The sequence below is a fragment of the Rhinatrema bivittatum genome, chromosome 4 (genome assembly GCF_901001135.1).
Source record: "Rhinatrema bivittatum chromosome 4, aRhiBiv1.1, whole genome shotgun sequence".
Lineage (NCBI taxonomy): Eukaryota > Metazoa > Chordata > Amphibia > Gymnophiona > Rhinatrematidae > Rhinatrema > Rhinatrema bivittatum.
This window is the reverse complement of record NC_042618.1, coordinates 280,601,259-280,621,655: the sequence shown is the minus strand read 5'-3', so window position 1 is coordinate 280,621,655 and position 20,397 is coordinate 280,601,259. Positions and strand designations below refer to the sequence as shown.

General features: G+C 48.5%; 1 protein-coding gene and 1 long non-coding RNA gene across 10 annotated transcripts in view; one reads left to right on the top strand and one right to left on the bottom strand.

The window, feature by feature from the left end:
* Positions 1-673: 673 nt before the first annotated feature.
* LOC115090708 overlaps positions 674-20,397 on the top strand; it is a 73,271-nt gene continuing 53,547 nt past the window's right edge. Inside the window, exon 1 of the long non-coding RNA XR_003856481.1 lies at positions 674-4,289. This is a non-coding gene — a long non-coding RNA (uncharacterized LOC115090708). The remainder of the gene's footprint in view (positions 4,290-20,397) is intronic.
* The window catches only part of BCAT1 (branched chain amino acid transaminase 1), a 584,786-nt gene continuing 574,142 nt past the window's right edge, over positions 9,754-20,397 (bottom strand). For 3 of the 9 annotated variants that reach the window (XR_003856479.1, XM_029600149.1, XM_029600152.1), the window contains one exon: positions 9,756-10,233. Coding sequence is in view for 2 of the 9 variants with exons in the window: in XM_029600155.1 (XP_029456015.1) it covers positions 10,189-10,233 (45 nt within the window). In the remaining 7 variants the exon portion in view is untranslated. Of the gene's footprint in view, positions 10,234-20,397 lie in introns of all 9 variants that reach the window. The other 6 variants (XR_003856480.1, XM_029600154.1, XM_029600151.1 and 3 more) reach the window with 5 other exon arrangements.

Here is a 20,397-nt window from a genome sequence, read left to right as displayed (position 1 = left end):
TGTGCACCTTGCATGTGCCGAGCCCGAATGGAGCCCCAATGGCTTTCCCATTCCTTCCAAGGCCGCTCCGAAATTGGCGCAGCCTTGGAGGGAACTTTTTTCTGGCGCCCCCCCCCCCCCCCCCACCTTCTCCCTTCCCCTATCTAACCCACCCCCATCCCTAACTAAATCCCCCCCCTTACCTTTGCTTCAAAAGTTATACCTGCCTGAGGCAGGCGTAACTTGCGCGCGCCATGCTCCAGCAAAGGCGGCTGTGCCGGAGCACTTGACCCCGCCCCTGGACCGTCCCTGGACTGCCATCACATCCCCGGCCATGCCCCCAGACCGCCCCCGAGCCGCCACCACGACCCAGCCATGCCCCCGGACTTCCCCTTTTTGCGAGCCCCGGGACATACGCTCGTCCAAGGGCTTGTGCGCGCCACGTAGCCTTTGAAAATCTGCCCTATTGCCTTAGAGCATTGGCCCTAAAATGCATTCTGTCCTTTTTTCGGCGTAGTTCACAAACAGTCATAGACTTAATCCTATATTCCCAATAAAGGTTTTCATATATGACTCTTATGCATAATTGTATCAGGGTGCTTAGAAGCAAAATTTTACAACTGAGAGTTCCATGTTTCCTAGCCTCTGCACCAATGCCTTGACTGAGGCCTTGGCATCTGGAGTTGGCCTCTGGGCTGGGCCCAAGCATTGGATCTGGGCCTAGACGTCGGGACCCAGTCTCCAGGCCTCAGGATTGGGCCTGGGCCAAGGCCTCGGTGTCCAACCACCAGGCCAGGCCTGGGCATTAGGCATAAGGCCTAAGCCTCAGGCTGGCCACACTGAGGTAACCCTCTATGGATGGCATAAGTGGGAGCCAAGCAAGGTTTTGGCCTTGGGAATTTTGGGGACATAATGCTCAGAATGTTTTCTTTTGGGTTTTTTTTTTAATGTTTATTTTGTTTCTTCAAACTACAGAAATGAAACAAACATTAAATGAAATGATACTTATGCAAGGGTGGAGAGAACAAAACCAATAAAATATAAATACATTTTTCCCTGCACATCCCTAATGTGCAAACTGGTAGAAGTCGCGGGCAGAGAGCAGCAGCAAGGTGAAAGATGTAGGAGAACAGGAATGACCCAAAACTGTAGCACCCTCTTCTTTCTTCATTAGAGATGATATAATGAAGGCAATATTTTCTTTCGTTGATTCAGATGAAGAGTCTTTTTTTGGCTTGTCTGAATCAGAAGATATTGAAGGGATAATAGAAGAGGAAAATTTGGGAGATGTATAAAGTAATACCTTAGCATCATCCAGTTCATTGATGGGGGAGACAAAGCAAAATAAGGATAGTGATGAAGAGCAGGCAGCACAGGTAGAGAGCATGAATGATGCCAGCATCCTTGCTAAGGATATAGGGAAGGGATAATGGAAGAAATCCATGATCTGGAGGCACTTCAAAATTAGGGAGGACTCATGTTTTGCTAAGTGCAATCACTGAGCAAAGGATATCAGTTAAAGGAAGCAAATGGGGGTGTAATGCTGCACCAATCACAGTACCCATCCCACGATCAGCACACCTTACCTCCAGACATGCCCTGGCCCCAAGACGCTGCATCATCAACACCGGCATCCCACACCGGTGCTCCCTCAGGTGCATGTGTGCTCATCTGACATTTAAAAGACTGCCGGCAGGAAAACCATTACAGCACTCCCTGATGACATCACAAGTGCCAGGGTATTTAAAGGGCTCGCCAGGCTTGACTCTGCCTCAGTAACTGGTTCTCCTGCGCTCAGTTGGTGTTTATTGCTATTTCCAGTACTTGCCTTGCCTTCATTCCCACCTTGCCTTTTTCCTTCCTTGTTCCAGTTCCTTGCCTTGTCCCAGTTCCCACCTTGCTCCTCTGATCCTGCCTGGTCTTGCCTTGTCCTTGCCCTGCTTTCCCGGTCCTGTCCACCCTTAATCCTTATTCTTCTCTGACTGCTCTCTCATTGCTGACTTGGACTGTTTGCTTGGATACTATCTTGCCTGACTCCTGCTTGCCTTGACCCTATGCCTGGAAACTGACACTGCCTAACTGCTACTTGCCTGGATACCAACCTTGTCTAACCACTGCCAGCCCTCTTGGACTACTCCTCTAGCTGTGGACATTTAAGTCCTGCCGGCCTCAGAAACTGAAGGCTTAACCCGTGGAGGAAGAGGTTGGTATAGGCAATGTCTCCTACACTGTCCCAACCAGTGGCAAGTATGTCTGCTGCTGGTGTGGAGCCAGCTCATGCCTCATGACCTGGGTAGTAGCAGCTTCCTGTAGCCCAAGGACTTATATTCTGTGACAAACTGCTAAGGCCATAAATTTGGCAGATAAACCCTCACTTCAGTTCCTATATCTGACACAGGTAACAGGGTTACTCCAAGGCCTTGCCACACAAATGGATGCCCTGCAGACACCAGCTGCACTGCCTGCATTGCCAGTAGAGGCAACTTTCATGCCAGTGTGACCACCAGTCTCGATTCCATGTTTAGCGCCACCACTTAAGTACAATGGAGACCCTAAGGCCTGCCAGAGCTTTCTCAACCAATGCTTAATGCATTTTGAAATACAACTGGCTATTTTCTCGAGCAACCACACCAGGGTGACCTTCATCCTCTCTCTGCTCTCTGGTTCTGGCCCAGCCTGGGCTTCACCTTTGCGGGAGAAGAACAAGCCCTTCATGGGGAACCTTGAGGACTTCCTGAACCAGTTTCAAAGGGTCTTCAATGAATCTAGAAGCTCATGCTCTGCTGCTGTGAATTTGCTTTGTCTTCGATAGGGAAGTAAGACAATAGGCAAGTACTCCATCCTGACTGGTATCAGAATTATGCTAGAGCCAAGAAAGCCTGGTGTCCATCTTCTGGTGAGATGAGGGGGGAATTCTGTTTTAAGAATAATGGAGTCACTGGGAAAGGGGGAAACTGGCCTACCTTGGGCATTTTGACCATCATTATTTGCAACCATTTTGGGAGATTTCAGATTGTGGGGGTCATAGACTCACCAGGTAGAGGGCTGAGGGGCAAGGGCTTGCCAGCATGAATTAATTATTTTGTTTTTTAATCTGTCAACATTTATACAGATATATTCTTTGAATATTGCCACATAAGCTTAAAGTTAATAGGGGAATGGTCGATGTAGAGGCGAGGAGTATCCAAGCTGGGTGATGATGTGTCTGGGTGACTCTGCTGTGTCCTGAGACAGAAAAGAGAGTGAGAGAGCGTCTGTTCAGGTATTCTTGGTTGCTGTTTATATCGAAGTTCGAAATCAAAGTGAGCAAAGAACAAGGACCAGCCTGCTTGGCGTGTCTTTAAGCATTGTACATGATGGAGGCGTTCCAGGTAATTATGGTCTGTGTAAATGGTTATGCAGTGCTGGGTCCCCAGGAGCTCTCTTTCACTGATCCCACAGTTACGTTCAGCTGGCAAGAACTTCTTTGAAAAGGAGCACGGGTGCAGGATGTCCTTGGAGGAATGCTGACTTAGAACTGCCCCCAACCAACTGAAGAGGCATCCACTTTGAGTATGAATGGGTGCACAGGATCCAGGTGATGAAGACAGGACTCCTGCAGGAAGGCCGCCTTCAAATCCTGAAAGGCCAAGGCTGCTTCGGTCTGGGCAGGGAGGTACAGAGACGTTTTGGGACTTTAACCAGAAATTTGCTTACATGATCTAGTGCGCGCCCAGGCTCGCTGCCGCGTAAGTTTACTTCTGCTATGGATGGCCATAGGTCAAAAATAAAATAACGAGCCATTAAGGAGGAGTTTAAAGGATCTGAGAAGTATACAGGCTATCAAACCAGGGTGGGGTTTGGAGGACCTGTTAACTGGGCGAACTGGGAATTGGTATAACTGGCAAATGCTTCGCCATGCATCTTTTTTAAAATCCCTCCACTTATATGGTAGAAGTGGATTTGCGCGCACAGATGCGCACCCACTGAAAATTCAGTGCACATGTGAGTGTGGCCAGACTATATTATAACATGTGTGCATATACATGGATACGTTATAAAATAGCTGTGTATCTGGGCGCAGGCCAATGAACATGCGCACATGTGTACCTGCGTGCCAGTTTTAAAATTCAGCTTTATATTTCTAATGTTAACAAAAGCTTTTTTCTTTCCTCAGGTATATTTGCTGGCTGTCAATTGCTTGAACCCCACGATCTTACATTGTTAATATATGATTTCATCATATCATAAATTGACTACTGTAACTCTCTTTTTCTGGGCTTTCCTCTCAGTTAAAATGACTACAATTACTTCAGAACATTGCTGCCAAGGTAATTTTTTGTCTAAAAAAAAATGTGACCTCATGACCCCAGTCTTATATTCATTGCATTGGTTACCTGTTCACTACCGTATTAAATTCAAGATTTTGTGTAATACTTTTCATGTTTTTTATACTGGAATCCCATCTTGGGGCCAGATTCATTAAGGCTTTTCTCCCATTTTGTGTCTATGACAAAAACCAATAAGGGTGGATTTTCAAAAGACCAGGCGCGTAAAATCTGGCCTTTACACGCGTGGCTGGGCCTAGCACACGCCGAGCCTATTTTCAAAAAGGCTCGGCCACACGCGTAAAGGCCGATAAGCGCATAAGCACGGGCCTTTCTGAAAGGGGCAGGCCAGGGGGCATTTTCTGGGTGGGGCAGTCCGGGGGCGGGGTTAGAAGCACCCAGTACAGCAGCCATTTGCCACAGTGCCAGCATGTGCAACTTGCTCCTGCTCTTTGGCAGGAGCAAAAGGTAAAACAAAAAAAATTGGGTTAGTTAGGATAGGGATAGGGGGAGGGCAGGATAGGGGAAGGGGAAGGGAGGTTAGGGTAGGGGTTTGGGAAGTTCCCTCCCAATCCGCTCTTTAATTGGAGCGGACTGGGAGAGAACTGGGGAAGGCCCTGATGTGTTGCCACGCGCACATGGATGCATACACGTAAGTTTTGAAAATCTACCCCTTAGTGAATCGGGTACCTAATTCCTTATTCTCCAGCTCTTACATTATGGTCCTCCCAGTAAGGTTTTCTTCAGCTTCCTTCTCCCTCAGTCATTAGGCGTGATATTACTGGAGATACTTCTTTTTTTGTTATTTGGATATTTTTTATTGTATTTGATTTTTGTTGTTTTACTGCTTCATTTTGAATGTTCATCAACTGTTATGAAAGTTTTATTTTGTGAACTGCTTGGTTATATTTTACTGCATGCTGTATATTAAATTTAATAAAATGAAATGAAATGACTTACCTGCTTAAAATAAGGCCAAGTAAGTGCTTTGGATGTTCAAATATTGGCATTAATCCGCAAAATTACCTTTGAATATTGGCTTCAAAGAGTTTATCAAAGTATCTGACCATGGCCTCTCCTACTGTGATGACATTTTAAGAAACAGGTGAAAAACATGTTATGTCTTTGAATTCATGACTTAAAGGTGGAAATTTTAGAAGCACATCTGAAGTATCTCACCCTCATAATGAGAAAAGAGACCAAAAGCTGTGTTAGTGTTACAGTCCTATTTGAAACAAACTGGTATTTTAATGGTTTCTAAAGTCCTGGTGGTGTGTCATATATGTTAACATTTTCTATGGACAGCTTGAGCACATATTCAAGTGCACATCTCATAAAAATTTGTTTAATAAAAAGAGCTTGAACAAAACAAAAATTTCTCATAGAATTTCAAACCAATTCTTGATGTACTGTAGTTTTGGATGGTTTAAAATAATTCATTTTGCAGTTAAAATGGACTTGAATCTTGTTCTCACATTCATTAGGCATGAAAATTTAATGAAGACTATACTATATCTTTCAATAAGAGGTATAACTATTAGTAAGACCGTATGCTTTTACTTATAGATCACTGGTTTTCTGTAATGTCTTATTGCTTACTTACAGGTCGATTTTAAAACGAGCGTGCATGTGCCCATACATGTTCGCATAGGGACATGAGCAATGATAGCTAGGAATTTGAGTTGTACAAACATTTACGCACAATGGAGCAGATTTTCAAAGGGATACGCGCGTAATCCCCGAAAAGCTGCCCGCCTGCCCCTGTGAGCGCCGAGCCTATCTTGTATAGGCTTGGCGGTACGCGCAGCCCCGGGACGAGCTTTCAAAAATGGGTAAGTTCGGGGGCGGGGCAGGGCGTGGTGGTGGTCCGGAGGCGGGGCCGGGGCGTGACGGTGATTCGGGGGCGGGGCTGGGGTGTGGCGGCGGTCCCGAATCCTCCGGCACAGTGGCCTGTGCCGGGGAATGGTGAGCCAGCAGGCGTAACTTTTTCAACAAAGGTAAGGGTTGGGATTTAGTTAGGGCTGGGGGATGGGTTAGATAGGGGAAGGGAGGGGAAGGTGGGGGGGGGGGGCGGAGAAAAAGTTCCCTCCAAGGCTGCTCTGATTTCGGAGTTTCACATGTGTGCACCCCCTTGCGCGTGCCGACCCTGGATTTTATAACATGCGCGCGGCAGTGCACGCATGTTATAAAATCGGGCATAGATTTGTTTGCGCCGGGTTGCATGAACAAATCTACGCCCACGCTACGTTTAAAAATCTGGCCCATATGTTTTAAAATGCGCCAACTCTGCGTAAATATGCTTCTAATTTTAAGAGGTTACTCGAACACAGCTAGCGTGTGTGTATCTTCAATAGGACCATGTCGGGTTTACTAAGTGTATGTCTGCAAATTTTAAAATATACTTGCATGAGGAGCAACCTAGTTTTAACAATTAATTCACCTGTTTGCCCAGATAATACAGCGGTTTTCATCCTGCATGCCACTCCCCCCCCCCCCCCCCAGGTTGACCTAGACTTCTCACCGTGTCCTGTAAGCTCTAAATCTCGAGATCTACAGACTTGTTCCTCATCTGGAGCAACAGTAAAGTTAAGCAGATAATAAGCTGATATGCATCCCTGTCTCCAGTTTTAAAAGTCGGAGATACGCACATAAGTCTTGGTCCCACCTTGGAATGCCCATGTCCCACCCATTACCTGCCCCTTTTCCACCCCTTATTCCTCATCCGCGCATGAGTTCATAAGTGTGTATTTTGCATCTTTTTAAAATCTGATTTGCTCACTCTGGCCCACATACTTAAGTATTGTTGAATATGGAGGCAAAGAAGACACTTCAGGCAGCTTTCATGGCAGGCAGGTAAAAAGGACTTGAGCACAATTCAGCGCTCTCTTTTATTGTACATTCATACAAAGGCAGATGATGTGTCATTACATGATTGGCTACTTTCCCCATAGCAACAGACGAGTCTCTACACTATTGGCTTGGCTCAGGGGGTGTGCACGGATCATATCATTGGCTGCTGAAATCTATACCTCCTGACTTTGTCCTGCCTCTGACTAGGGAACACCCAGCCCTACTTTCAGGCTATCAGGATTAATTATAAACTAGAGAAATACATGACAGTCAGGTATCCTTTCCCAGGCAGAGACTTAAGCACAAGTGATGCTTTTATTCAGGCAAGGCCAGGGAGAAGGGAAGATAGTGTAAAACCCTGAAATGGCTTGCTGGCAAGCGCATATTTCCCACAAGTATGTGGCCATTTTTGCATGAACAATGCTTTTAAAATTGACCAGGGGTGGATTGGCCTATCGGGGATTCGGCCATCCCCCGGTGGGCTGGTCGCTCTAGTCACGTGGTCTGCCGAGTGCGGCCATGACAGAGCCACGCTCAGCAGACCACGTGGTATCTCCTGGGCTGACCTGGGTGGCGAATCCCCGGGCCGGTCGTCATCGGGAATCCGCCCCTGAAATTGACCTATTAGTGATTTGCTTCTTTAGTCACTTGTTGATTAAAAATGAATTAGACAGAATACTTTCCCCCTATTTATTGTACATCTTGCATAGATGAGTTCAAACTTTATATGGTTTGAGGCTGGAAGGGGCAAGATTATGAAAGCATTTCATAGAGGTGGGGTAGATACATGGAGTAGCCTTCCCAGGGGACCAAATGTTTAGTAGAATTAAGAGAATATAGGGTAAGCAGACAGCAGCCTTAATGGGAAATGAGGGTAAATTAAAAAATCAACATAGCAGTCCATGAATCTAGCAAGTAGCACATTTAAAACAAATTGGAGAAATTTCTTTTTTAACCAATGTACAATTAAGCTCTGGAATTCATTGCCAGAGGATGAGGCAGTGAGCATAGCTGAGTTTAAAGAAGGTTTGGACAAATACCTGGAGGAGAAGTCCATAAACTGCTATTAATCAAATAGATTTAGAGGTAGATCTTAAAAATATACCCGCGTGCGTACTTTTGATCGCACAATCAGCGCAAACAAAAGTACGCCGGATTTTATAAGATATGCGCGTAGCCGCGCGTATCTTATACAATCCAGGGTCGGCGCGAGCAAGGTTGCGCAAAATCGGCAGCCTGCGTGTGCCGAGCCGCGCAGCCTGCCTCCGTTCCCTCCGAGGCCGCTCCGAAATCGGAGCGGCGTAGGAAGGAACTTTCCTTCCGCGTCCCCCCACCTTCCCCTCCCTTCCCCTATCTAACCCACCCCCCAGCCCTACCTCAATCCCCCCCTACCTTTGTTGTGCAAGTTACGCCTACTTGAAGCAGGCATAACTTGTGCGCGCTGCCTTGGCATCCCTGGCACAGGCCGCAGTGCCGGGGGACTCGGGACCTCTCTCCCGGCCCGCCCCCGAATCGTTGCCACGCCCCCGGACCCGCCCCCTGACATGCCCCTGGACACACCCCCGGTCTGCTGACACGCCCCCGGACATGCCCCCTCCCGCCCCTTTTTCGAAGCCCCGGGTCTTACTCGCGTCCCATGGCTTTGCGCGTGCCAGTGGCCTATGCAAAATAGGCACGCCAGCGCGCGGGGCTTTGAAAATCTAGCCCTTAGGGAATAGCCACTGCTTATTACTAGCATTAATAGCATGGGATTTATTTACTGTTTATGTATTTGAATTGGCCACTGATAGAAACAGGAAGCTTGGCTTTATGGATCCTTGGTCTGACCCAGTATGGAAACTTATGTTTTTCCTATGTCTGCATGTGTGCATGTTCACGTACAGTTCACTTACTTATCTTCTACAACTTGGGGCAGATTTTAAAATCTGCGTGCGGGCACAGATTTGTTCGCGCAACCCGGCGCAAACAAATCTACGCCTGATTTTATAACATGTGCGCGCAGCCGCGTGCATGTTATAAAATCCAGGGTCGGCGCGTGCAGGGGGTTGCACAATTGTGCAATTTGCGCGCACTGAGCCGCACAGCTTGCCTCCGTTCCCTCCGAGGCTGCCTCGAAATCGGAGCAGCCTCGGAGGGAACTTTCCTTCGGACCCCCCGAACCTTCCCCTCCCTGCCCCGCCCCCGGACCGCCCATGTCTCGCCCCTTTTTGCAAGCCCCGGGACATACGCACGTCCCGGGGCTTGCGCGCGCATGGGGAGGCAGGGATAGGTTTTTGGGGGTTGCGCACGTATATTAGGCGCGCAACCCTTTGAAAATCTACCCCCTTGTTTGGTGACCCTTATTTCCACATGGCAATCACAATATTTTTCAAAGGCAGAAAAAAGGAGAAAAGTTATTTTTCAATGACAACCCAAAACTTTAAAACCCATTTAGCCTGGCAGTTTTCCATGCCTATTGCAAGTTCACAAATACTTGTTGATCTTTTACTTTACCTTATTCCTGTCTATGAAAACTTACTTTACAAAGAAAGCTCTTTATCTGATATCTTAATCTCTATTTGCTGCATGATAGAACACAGTAAAGGCAATGTTTTCCCTATGAAAGATCCAAAGTAACAGGAAACTTTTACAACAAATTTATTTATTTATTTATTTGAAACTTTTATATACCGGCATTAGTATGCATACATTATACCGGTTCACATTGTAACTAGAAGGCTGAAATTACAATCAACAAATATAGTAGCTATTGAAAATCAGTTGAGAAATTGGGTAAGGAAGAGACACTAGGTCCATGGAACAACAATAGGAAACAACAGGAAAGTGTTAAATTGTATTCTTGATATAAAAACTTCCCTACTAGAAGATACGTTTCTACAAGCAATATTTCATCAGAAAATTAAAATCATGTTCACTTTCTTTGGCTTACAGATACAATCTTCACTTGTTGACTACTCTGATCTATTTAAACAGTCACACAAAGCTACTAGAATTTAGCTAATTGTTTTCTTCTGTTGTAGTGTTTTGTTGGTTTCATCTCATATTCCATTGTTCATGATGACACAAAGTATGCCCACTCATTCTTCTCTCTTCCATACTAAAAAAGAAGCGAAAACAGAGTTCAGGAATTAAAACTAATACAGTCAGAATAGTATAAAAAGCAACCTCTGGTCTGTGAAATTCCTAAGCTGAACACATGGGCAATTATCTGGAAATATTTTGTTTATTACCATTTCTTTATGTTGCATACAACATATTCAGGTTAACTTGCAGGCTAAGATGTGTTCTTGGAAGGCATGATCCAATAAAGTAGACTGGAGGACGGTCTGTCAAAGCCAGAAGGCAAACAGAAGCAAGACAGACCTGTTGCCTTAGCTTGAAGATATTTATTGGCACATATATTTAAACAGAGCCGAACTCTGGCCGAGTTTTGCACAGCAGCTGCATCAGGGGTTATAAATAACCAAACATAAAAACATAGGAACACAATTACAATCTTAATACCAAATTAAAACCAAAATTAAAATAACATAAAAAATTGAAAACAGACCACGGGATTTCACATAAGAAATAATGCAAAAATAAAATAAATTCAATTGTGCGTGTCTGGATGGTGTATATTCAGTCTCTCCCACATAGGGCTCGTAGTCATCTCCTGAATGTTTCTGGAGCTACTAACTCTGTGCTCCCAGACTCTGGATCTGACCATTAGAAATTGGCCCTGAATGTTCCTTCCTAATGTGTGCTGCTTGTTGTTGCGGACTTTTGTATAACCTGGACTGTAATGATCTGTGGGAGGGTGGGTGGGGGGGCTGATACTGATTGGGGGGGGGGGGTGGGTTGAAATGTTCAAAGAGCCTTTGTACACCGTATGGCCCGGGGGCTCAGAGTCACAGCCACCTGGGCCTGTTGCATTCTGTTTTCTGTGTGTTTCTTTGCAATTGCTCAATAAAAAGTGTTTAAACATAAAATAAATTCAATAATAGATAATTGAATAAAATACTCATACATTTAAATACATGAATATCCATATAAAAACATAAATATACACATAAAAAATGTATAGAGTAAAACAGAAAGAAAAGGAATTATGTATATATGTATTGCAACAAATAGAGAAAAACGAAAATACGGAGAGGCAAAATGTTTACCTTTTTTTTAAAAATTGGTATGAATCAATTTTGGTAGATGCAATTTCTGATCTTTTTTATCACTAAACTAACAATAAAAATAAAAAATAATTAGATTAGTTAATTTAAAACCATTAAATAAAGGGAGATATTCCATATAAAAAACAAAAAAGAAACATAAAAGATGAAACAATTAAATAAATATAATAGGGATACATTATACTGAAATCTGCATAAAAAATTAAAACTAGCATTGATCGATGTGTCTTATATAAAAGAATTTATTTCTAACAATCTATTACTCACTACGGCCTGGATTCATCATTCTTCGCAGAATGATGAATCCAGCGAAAATGGGGGGCGGGGGAGCCGAAGGGGGGGGGGGGGCCTGCGAAAGCCCGCAGCCTTCGCACCACGGCGGTGCGCCAGCTGCCGGCTTTCACACCGAATAGCGCCACCGTGAAAGGTGGTGCTATTCGGCGCGTTACTGCCGACGATAATGTTAGTAAGATTATCACCAGCAGCGAAGACATCACCGACTCCTCCCCTCCCCCTAATTTGCATTCTATCACATGCGAAAAGGCCCTGTTCGCATGCGATAAGCCTTTGAAAATAATCCCCTAGGTTTCCTGCAAGATTCAACTCCAAATATTGTGCTTTTTTCAACTCTGCCGTTCAAAAGCTGTTAGATGAAAAACTAATTATTTTATCATTTCATTGTTTTATCTATGCCTCCATAGCAGCAGATAAAAAAAGAAAAGAATAAAATACTTGTAATCACCCTAATTTACTGTTTTTAAACAAAAAAAAGGTTTTTCATCTAACAGCTTTTGAACGGCAGAGCTGAAAAAAGCACAGTATTTGGAGCTGAATCTTGCAGGAAACCCAAGGGGTCCTTTATCAAAGTGCTATATGGCGTTTTTGCATGCAAAAACCACCTTTAACACATGTGAAAACGCCATTAACACATAGTGTGAAGCAAATTAGAAAAAGGGGTGGAGTCTGGGGCCGGCTTCATAATTTGCAAAGCCATATTGCATGGCTTTAACCACCACCTTTTTCATTTGCGTAAAGCCATGCGATAGGGCTTTATCGTGCTTTGTAATGTTTTCGCAAATGCTGGTCTCTCAACCTAGCTTGATGGACTCTCTACCTGGGTAACATCAAGCTTGGTTGAGAGAACATTGCACAAATCTCATCTTTGTGTAAGTTTTCCTCACTCCGAATGTCATCAAATCTTCACAAGCGAGCACTGTTCTGTGCGTACTTCTCACTTTGAATGTCAAAGTGGCCCCTAATCCCCTACACTAATACCTAAACCTCACCTCGAGTGACTAGGTAGGCCTCATATAGGGGCAGATTTTCAAAGGGGTAAGTGCATAAGATGCGCGCGCCGAGCCTATATTGCATAGGCTGCCGGCGCACGCAAAGCCACGGGACGCGCGTAAGCCCTGGGGCTTTCTTGGGGGGCGTGTCGGGGGGGTGTCGTGGCCGGCGCATCATCGGGGGTGTTCCAGGGGTGGGGCCGCGGCCGTGGTTCCGGCCCAGGAGCGTTCCGGGGGCGTGACCACGGCCTCCGGACCAGCCCCTGGTGTACCGGCAGCCGGCCGGGCAGGTGTAACTTTTGCAATTAAAGTAGGGGGGTGAATTAGGGCCGGGGGGCGGGTTAGTTAGGGGAAGGCAAGGGAAGGTGGGGGGCGCTGGAAAGAAAGTTCCCTCCGAGGCCGCTCCGATTTCGGAGCGGCCTCGGAGGGAACGGAGGCTCGGCGCTCGCAGGCTGCCGATTTTGCGCAGCCTTGCTCGCGCCGACCCCGGATTTTAAAAGATATGTGCAGCCATGCGCCTATCTATTAAAATCTGGCGTACTCTTGTTTGCGCCGAGTGCATGAACAAAAGTACGTGCTCGCGTACTTTTTAAAAATCTGCCCCACAGAGGTATAAATACCTACCTAATATAAGGGCATTATGGCTAGTCTCTCTTTCTTTCTCTCTCTCTCTCTCTTTCTTTTTTCTTGTAGAAGGGCCCTGATAGCTAGGGTGGGTCTCCAGCAGCTTAAATTGGTCCCCCCAGTGGTTGTACGTAGGAAATACAACAATTCTGCATCCCTTTTCCTATCGCATGCGACATTTAGTGCATTTTGATAAATCCTGGACCTAATGAGTAATAGATTCTTAGAAATATATTCTTTTATATGACACATCGATTAATGCTAATTTTAATTTTTTATGCAGATTTCAGTATAATGTATCCCTATTATATTTATTTGTTTCATCTTTTATGTTTCTTTTTTATGTTTGTTTTTTATACGGAATGTCTCCCTTTATTTAATGGTTTTAAATTATCTAATCTTATTATTTTTTATATTTCTTGTTAGTCTAGTGATAAAAAAGATCTGAAATTGCATCTAGCAAAATTGATTCACACCAATTGTTTTCAAAAAGGTTCATTTTCTAAAAAAACAAGGTACATTTTGCCTCCTCTCCTTATTTTCATTTTTCTGTTTGTTGCAATACATATAGGGGCGGATTTTAAAAGGCCCGCGTGCGTAAATTCTTCCGGATTTTACGCGCGCTGACGCGCCTATTTTGCATAGGCCACCGGCGCGCGCGTAAGTCCCGGGGCTTTCAAAAAGGGGCGGGAGGGGGCGTGTCCGGGGCGTTCCTGAAACTATGCAGCGTTTCGGGGGCGTGCCGTGGCGTTTCGGGGGCGGGCCCGGGGGCATGGTGCCGGCCCTGGGGCCAGCAGGCGTAACTTTGCCGACAAAGGTAGGGGGGGGTTTAGATAGGGCCGGGGGGGTGGGTTAGGTAGGGGAAGGGAGGGGAAGGGGGGAGGGTGAAGGAAAGTTCCCTCCGAGGCCGCTCCAAAATCGGAGCGGCCTTGGAGGGAACAGGCAGCGTGCGCTGGGCTCGGCGCGCACAGGTTGCAAAAATGTGCACCCCCTTGCGCGCCGACCCCGGATTTTATAAGATACGCGCGGCTACGCGCGTATCTTATAAAATCCAGCGTACTTTTGTTTGCGCCTGGTGCGTGAACAAAAGTACGCGATCGCGCAAGTATTTAAAATCTACCCCATATACATAATTCCTTTTCTTTCCTTGTTTTACTATATACATTTTTATGTTTTTATATGGATATTAAAGTATTTAAATGTATGAGCATTTTATTCAATTATCTATTATTTAATTTATTTTATTTTTGCATTATTTATGTGACATCCTTGTAATGACCTGGAGAGATGTGAACCCTTGGACCGAGGGGGTGTTGGTACCACCTGAGGAGACGACTCCTCGGGTTCCCCCGTCGGGTGGCGAGGTGGAGTCGAAGTAGGAGCGGACTGATTCTTCGCCGCTGGAAGCCCACAGTCCCCCCGGGGGGAGCCCGTTGGGATCCGGGCCACTGGGACATAGGTGGACCTTTGAGAGGTCAAAGAGGTGCGGAGTCGGTGCAAGGGCCAGCTGGATCTTCACCACTGGAAGCCCACGGTCCCCCTGGGAGGAGCCCCTAGGGACCCGGGCCGCTGGGACTTAGGTGGGCCCTTGAAGGTGGACAGTCCGTTAAAGTAGTCCGAGGTGAGACACCAGACAGTCGCCGCTTGCCAGTCCAAAGTGACACGATGAAGAATCACCGCTTGCCAGTACGAAGTCACATGCCGAGGAATCACCGCTTGCCAGTCCGAAGTCACACGCCGAAGAAGCACACAAGTAGAAGAAGGAACCAAGGAGACTCACCGAAGCGAGCAGACTCGTTGCCAAGTCAAAGGACAGGAAGAGGAAGTCTCCCTATATTCTCCCAGGTTCTTCACCTCAATTTAAGCAGCTGCAGGCAATTTACGCATCATGGCCCTTTAAGAGCAGACAGGGGGTGGGGCTGCGCGCCTAGGAGGGACCGGCCGAGGACGCTCTTGGAAGGCAGCAGCTCGGCCATGCCACGAAGAGGAGACCAGGGGGCGCCCCCGCCGGGAACACCGTCGGGGTGCGTTCCAGGACCGGCGGTCGAGACCGTAGAGGTGGTCAGTGGCCTGTGCCGGGGGATTCTTCCTACTTGCACGCTGATGCCTACGACAGCCCGGGAGCAGGCAGGAGAGGTAGGAGAGGACTAGTCACGGCCAGCTGCGGGTAGGATTTATAACAATCCTGTGGTCAATGTCTGTTTTCAATGTATTATGTTATTTTAATTTTGTATTTAATTTGGTATTAAGATTTTAATTGTGTTCCTATATTTTTATGTTTGGTTATTTATAGCCCTTGATGCAGCTGCTGTGCGAAACTCAGTCAGAGTTGGGCTCTGTTTAAATATATGTGCCAATAAATATCTTCAAGCTAAGACAACTGGTCTGTCTTGCTTCTGTTTGCCTAAGATGTGTTCCTGGGCATGATGTTTTTGCACATCTCTGAATTTTACATGTAGCCCTTACTCCAACCTGGACATGGGCACAAGGGCTCAATGGTCAATCACATACAGAGGGGGAAAATCACTTTTTCAAGGTCCTTAAGGGTTTCATTGCTCTTTGGGGCTTTTCTGCACATCAGTTGACTCACTGCAGGTCAAAACTCCACACTATCAACAAAGCCGTTGTTCAACAAATAAGTCTTTGCTAGTCTCTGTTGGTTTGGCAAAGTCCAAACCCCCCAAAATAACCCATTCTCACATTATCCAAATATTACCCCGACAGTTAAGTTCCCTGGGGAAGGAACCCTCCTCGGTAGGATTCCCCTTGGTACCAGTCATCAAGGTGGGGGCCAGACACAGGAAGTGTCTGGGCCCCCACCTTGATGACTGTTTCCTGCTCAGCCCTATAAAGGGCTGTTCCGTCTGTTGTTCCTGGCCTTGCATTGTCATGAGTCTTCGCTCTGGAGGCACCTGCCTGCCAGAGCCTGTGTAAGGTCTTCTTCTCGTCGTGGAGCTCCTCTTCGTGTTCATTGTTCCATGTCAAGTCTTCGTGCCTGAGGTCCATGTTCAGGTGTCTTCATTCTCTGTCCTGGTGTTTCTGCCTTCCATGATGTTCCTTCCTACTCCATGCCTCGTCTTCGCTCTCGAGCCTTCTGGTACTGGTTAGCTGGGGGTCCCTCAGATGCAGTACTCCTGAGAGGACTAGCCTGCCGGTGGACTGTTGTCCTGTGCTCCTGAGCCGTCTTGTCCCGGATGTGTGTTCCTGTGCTGTCCCGCTCCTGTCGTGGTCCGTGACCAGTCTGCAAGAGCTGTGTAGGGCACCTAACGGATAGGGTGGTCCACGACTCAGTCCCGCGGGTGGCCTGAGAAGGGCGCCCTGAGAGACAGTGCCAATGTCCATGCCTCGTGTTACCTTTGTGGATGTCAAGAGTCTCGCCCCTGGATGCCGTTGCATCAGTCATGTGTCTTCGTCCCTGGATGCCGGTGCATCAGCCATGTGTCTTCGTCCCTGGATGCCGTTGCATCAGCCATGTGTCTTCTTCTAGATGCCGTCGCGTCTCTCCATAGTCATGTCTTCATGTCAAGGCCCATCTGCCCTCAACCTCAGGCCAGGCCTGCTGCTCCATGCTGCTCGCAGCAGGTCCGAAAGGGCCCGGAATGGTCGGAGGACCATTCACCTTCCAATATCCTCGGATGTTGGCCATGGGAGCTTGCCGGCCTGGCGGACGGTAGACCGTCAGCCTTGCAGAGCCACCATCAACCCTTGGCTCGGCCTTGAAGGTCTGGGTCGGGCTGAGGCCCATGGGCACACGAAACCACCAGAACATAACAGAATGCAAGGCCTTTCGAGGCCCTTATCAACAGAATGCAAGGCCATGTGCCCGATGGTGGTGCCCCGCCGATGGATTCGCCTTGAGTTTTGTCTTGTTCCTGGACTGTGATGGGACTGGAAAAATTTTGTCAGGACTTTATGTGTATGACCTACTGGAGGTGCCAGTTTGCCATAGTCACGATCTGCTGGAGGCGCCAGCTGTCTGGATTCTTTTTTAACGACCTGCAGGAGGCGCCTGCTCCAGACTTTTTTTTTTTGTCATCTTGCTGCCAGGTTGGGGTTTTACGACCTGCAGGAGGCGCCTGCACCCCCACTGGTTTTGCTGGTTTTCTCTTGCCCACCCTGGGTTCCCTCCCCCAGGTCTCCTTGGTGTTTCTGGGTGCTTCTTGTTGGTCCTTGCTTGTTGCTCGTTTGTCTGTTTTGTATTGTCTGTGCTGTGTGTGTTGGTTGCTTATTTGTTTGTTTTCCCTTTGTTTTCTTTCCTGCGTGTTGGGTTCCGTTTGTGTGTTCCCCGTCCTTGTTCCTGCGTGCCCGTTCCCTCGTTTCCCCTCCTCGCTCTCCGCTTCCTTGCTCTCTGCTCCTTCGCTCTCCGCTCCTTCGCTCTCTGTTCCCTTGCTCGCTGCTCCCTCATTCTCCGTTCCCTTGCTCTCCGCTCTCTCGCTCTCCGTTCCCTTGCTCTCCACTCCCTTGCTCCCTCTTTTGTGTTTTTGTGTCGCCGGTTGCTCGGTCGCTGCTCGAGTGGTCGCCGTTCGCACGGTCGCTGCTCGCTCGGACGCTGCTCCCTCGGTCCCATGTTCGCTCGGTCCCGTGTTCCCTCGGTCTCGTCTGCCTCTCGGTCTCGTACTCTGGTCTCTCATCGTGTCTCTTGTGTTTGTGTGGTGTGTTCTGTTTTGTCTTGTTCTTGTCTGGTTTCCTGTGGTTTGTCTTCTATGTTTCTGCTGCTTTGCCTTGTTTTGTTCATGCTGTCCCCGGAGTTACCAGCTTCCATTTTTTGGAACCCTCGAATACCTCCATCCGGTATGGACTGATACCTTTATCCTTGAGCTGTTGACAGGAGGCTTGAGGAAGGGAGGCTTTGAGGAGGGGGTACTATTATGAACCGCTCTGCCCGCGGGTCCCCCCGCGAGCAGGTTCTGCACACTCACCACCATGCTTGTCTTCACCGACGCGGCAGGACGCCGCCGTCGGCCTGCCCTCGCGGCTCGGAGGCCGCCCTGGAATCTCCTCTTCGCAGAGGCCGGAGCCGCGGCCTTTGCTGCCTCCCTTGGGGCTGGGACTGCCCCCGAAGCTTCCTCCATCTTTGCGGCGCTAGGCCGCAGGCCCCGGTATCATCCGGCAGCTGGAGCCGCCCCTGGGGCTCCCCGCAGTGGCTAGAGCCGCTGCCGACGTCAGGGCTTGCTCCTCAGGCCCTGCTCAGCGTCTGACGCACAGACGCTGTGCAGGCCGCTGACCATGGTCCTGCACAGCCTATATCTCCTGCTCCTAGGTGCGCGGCCGCGTCTCTTTGCAATATTTAAAGGGCCAGACACAGGAAGTGTCTGGGCCCCCACCTTGATGACTGTTTCCTGCTCAGCCCTATAAAGGGCTGTTCCGTCTGTTGTTCCTGGCCTTGCATCGTCATGAGTATTCGCTCTGGAGGCACCTGCCTGCCAGAGCCTGTGTAAGGTCGTCTTCTCTTCGTGGAGCTCCTCGTCGTGTTCATTGTTCCATGTCAAGTCTTCGTGCCTGAGGTCCATGTCCAGGTGTCTTCATCCTCTATTTCCTGGTGTTCCTGCCTTCCGTGATGTTCCTTCCTACTCCATGCCTCATCTTCGCTCTCGAGCCTTCTGGTACCGGTTGGCCGGGGGTCCCTCAGATGCAGTACTCCTGAGAGGACTAGCCTGCTGGTGGACAGTTGTCCTGTGCTCCTGAGCCGTCTTCTTCCTGGATGTGTGTTCCTGTGCTGTCCCGCTCCCGTCGTGGTCCGTGACCAGTCTGCAAGGGCTGTGTAGGGCGCGTAACGGACAGGGTGGTCCGCGACTCAGTCCCGCGGGTGGCCTGAGTAGAGCACCCTGAGAGACAGTACCAATGTCCATGCCTCGTGTTGCCTTTGTGGATTCAAGAGTCTCGCCCCTGGATGCCGTTGCATCAGTCATGTGTCTTCGTCCCTGGATGCCGTTGCATCAGCCATGGGTCTTCGTCCCTGGGTGCCGTTGCATCAGCCATGGGTCTTCGTCCCTGGGTGCCGTTGCATCAGCCATGGGTCTTCGTCCCTGGGTGCCGTTGCATCAGCCATGGGTCTTCGTCCCTGGATGCTGTTGCATCAGCCATGTGTCTTCATCTAGATGCCGTCGCGTCTCTCCATAGTCATGTCTTCATGTCAAGGCCCGTCTGCCCTCAACCTCAGGCCAGGCCTGCTGCTCCATGCTGCTCGCAGCAGGTCCGAAAGGGCCCGGAATGGTCGGAGGACCATTCACCTTCCAACATCCTCGGATGTTGGCCATGGGAGCTTGCCGGCCTGGCGGAGGGTAGACCGTCAGCCATGCGGGGCCACCGTCAACCATTGGCTCGGCTCTGAAGGTCTGGGTCGGGCTGAGGCCCAAGGGCACACTAAACCACCCGATATATCAAAATTACAAACTGGTTAAAAGACAGGAAACAGAGAGCAGGATTAAATGGTCAATTTTCTCAGTGGAGAAGTGCTATTACGAGCGCGCAGAGCGTGGTCACCTCTAAAGCAGGTGGTGAGCCCTTGGGCCACGGCAAGACTTATGGAGGAGCCCCAAGCCACACCGTGGGAGGTGAGCCAATGCAGGCATGGTGAGCCGGGCAGGTACGGAAGCAGGAGTAAGGAACGGAGTCTGACCCTCAGCCGGACCTGCACGCCCATGGCAACCAACAACACTATGTTGATTGATGAACGGTCCTCCGACTGTTCCAAGCCCTTTCGGACCTGCCGCTGGGTAACGGCATAGGGTGGCAGGCCGGACAGAGGCGAGGGCAGACAGAGTCCTTAGAACACTGAAGACATCAGACGGGGGCTGAAGCAAGACATCCAAGACGGGGGCTGAAGCAAGACATCCAAGACGGGGGCTGAAGCAAGACATCCAAGACGGGGGCTGAAGCAAGACATCCAAGACGGGGCTGAAGCAAGACATCAAAGGCAAGGGCTGAAGCAAGACATCAAAGGCAAGGGCTGAAGCAAGACATCCTAGACGAGGCTGAAACAAGACATCACAGGCAAGGGCTAAAGCAAGACATGGGCACTGTCTCTCAGGGCGCCCTACACAGCCAGCACGGCTGGACTGGTCACGGACCACCCTGTCCTACAAACACAGGAGCGGACAAGTGCAGGGAAGAGGAAGCGGTGGGTTACTGCACTCCTGGCAGTCAAGGTAGGGCAGGTTGCTGCACTCCTGGCAGCCTAAA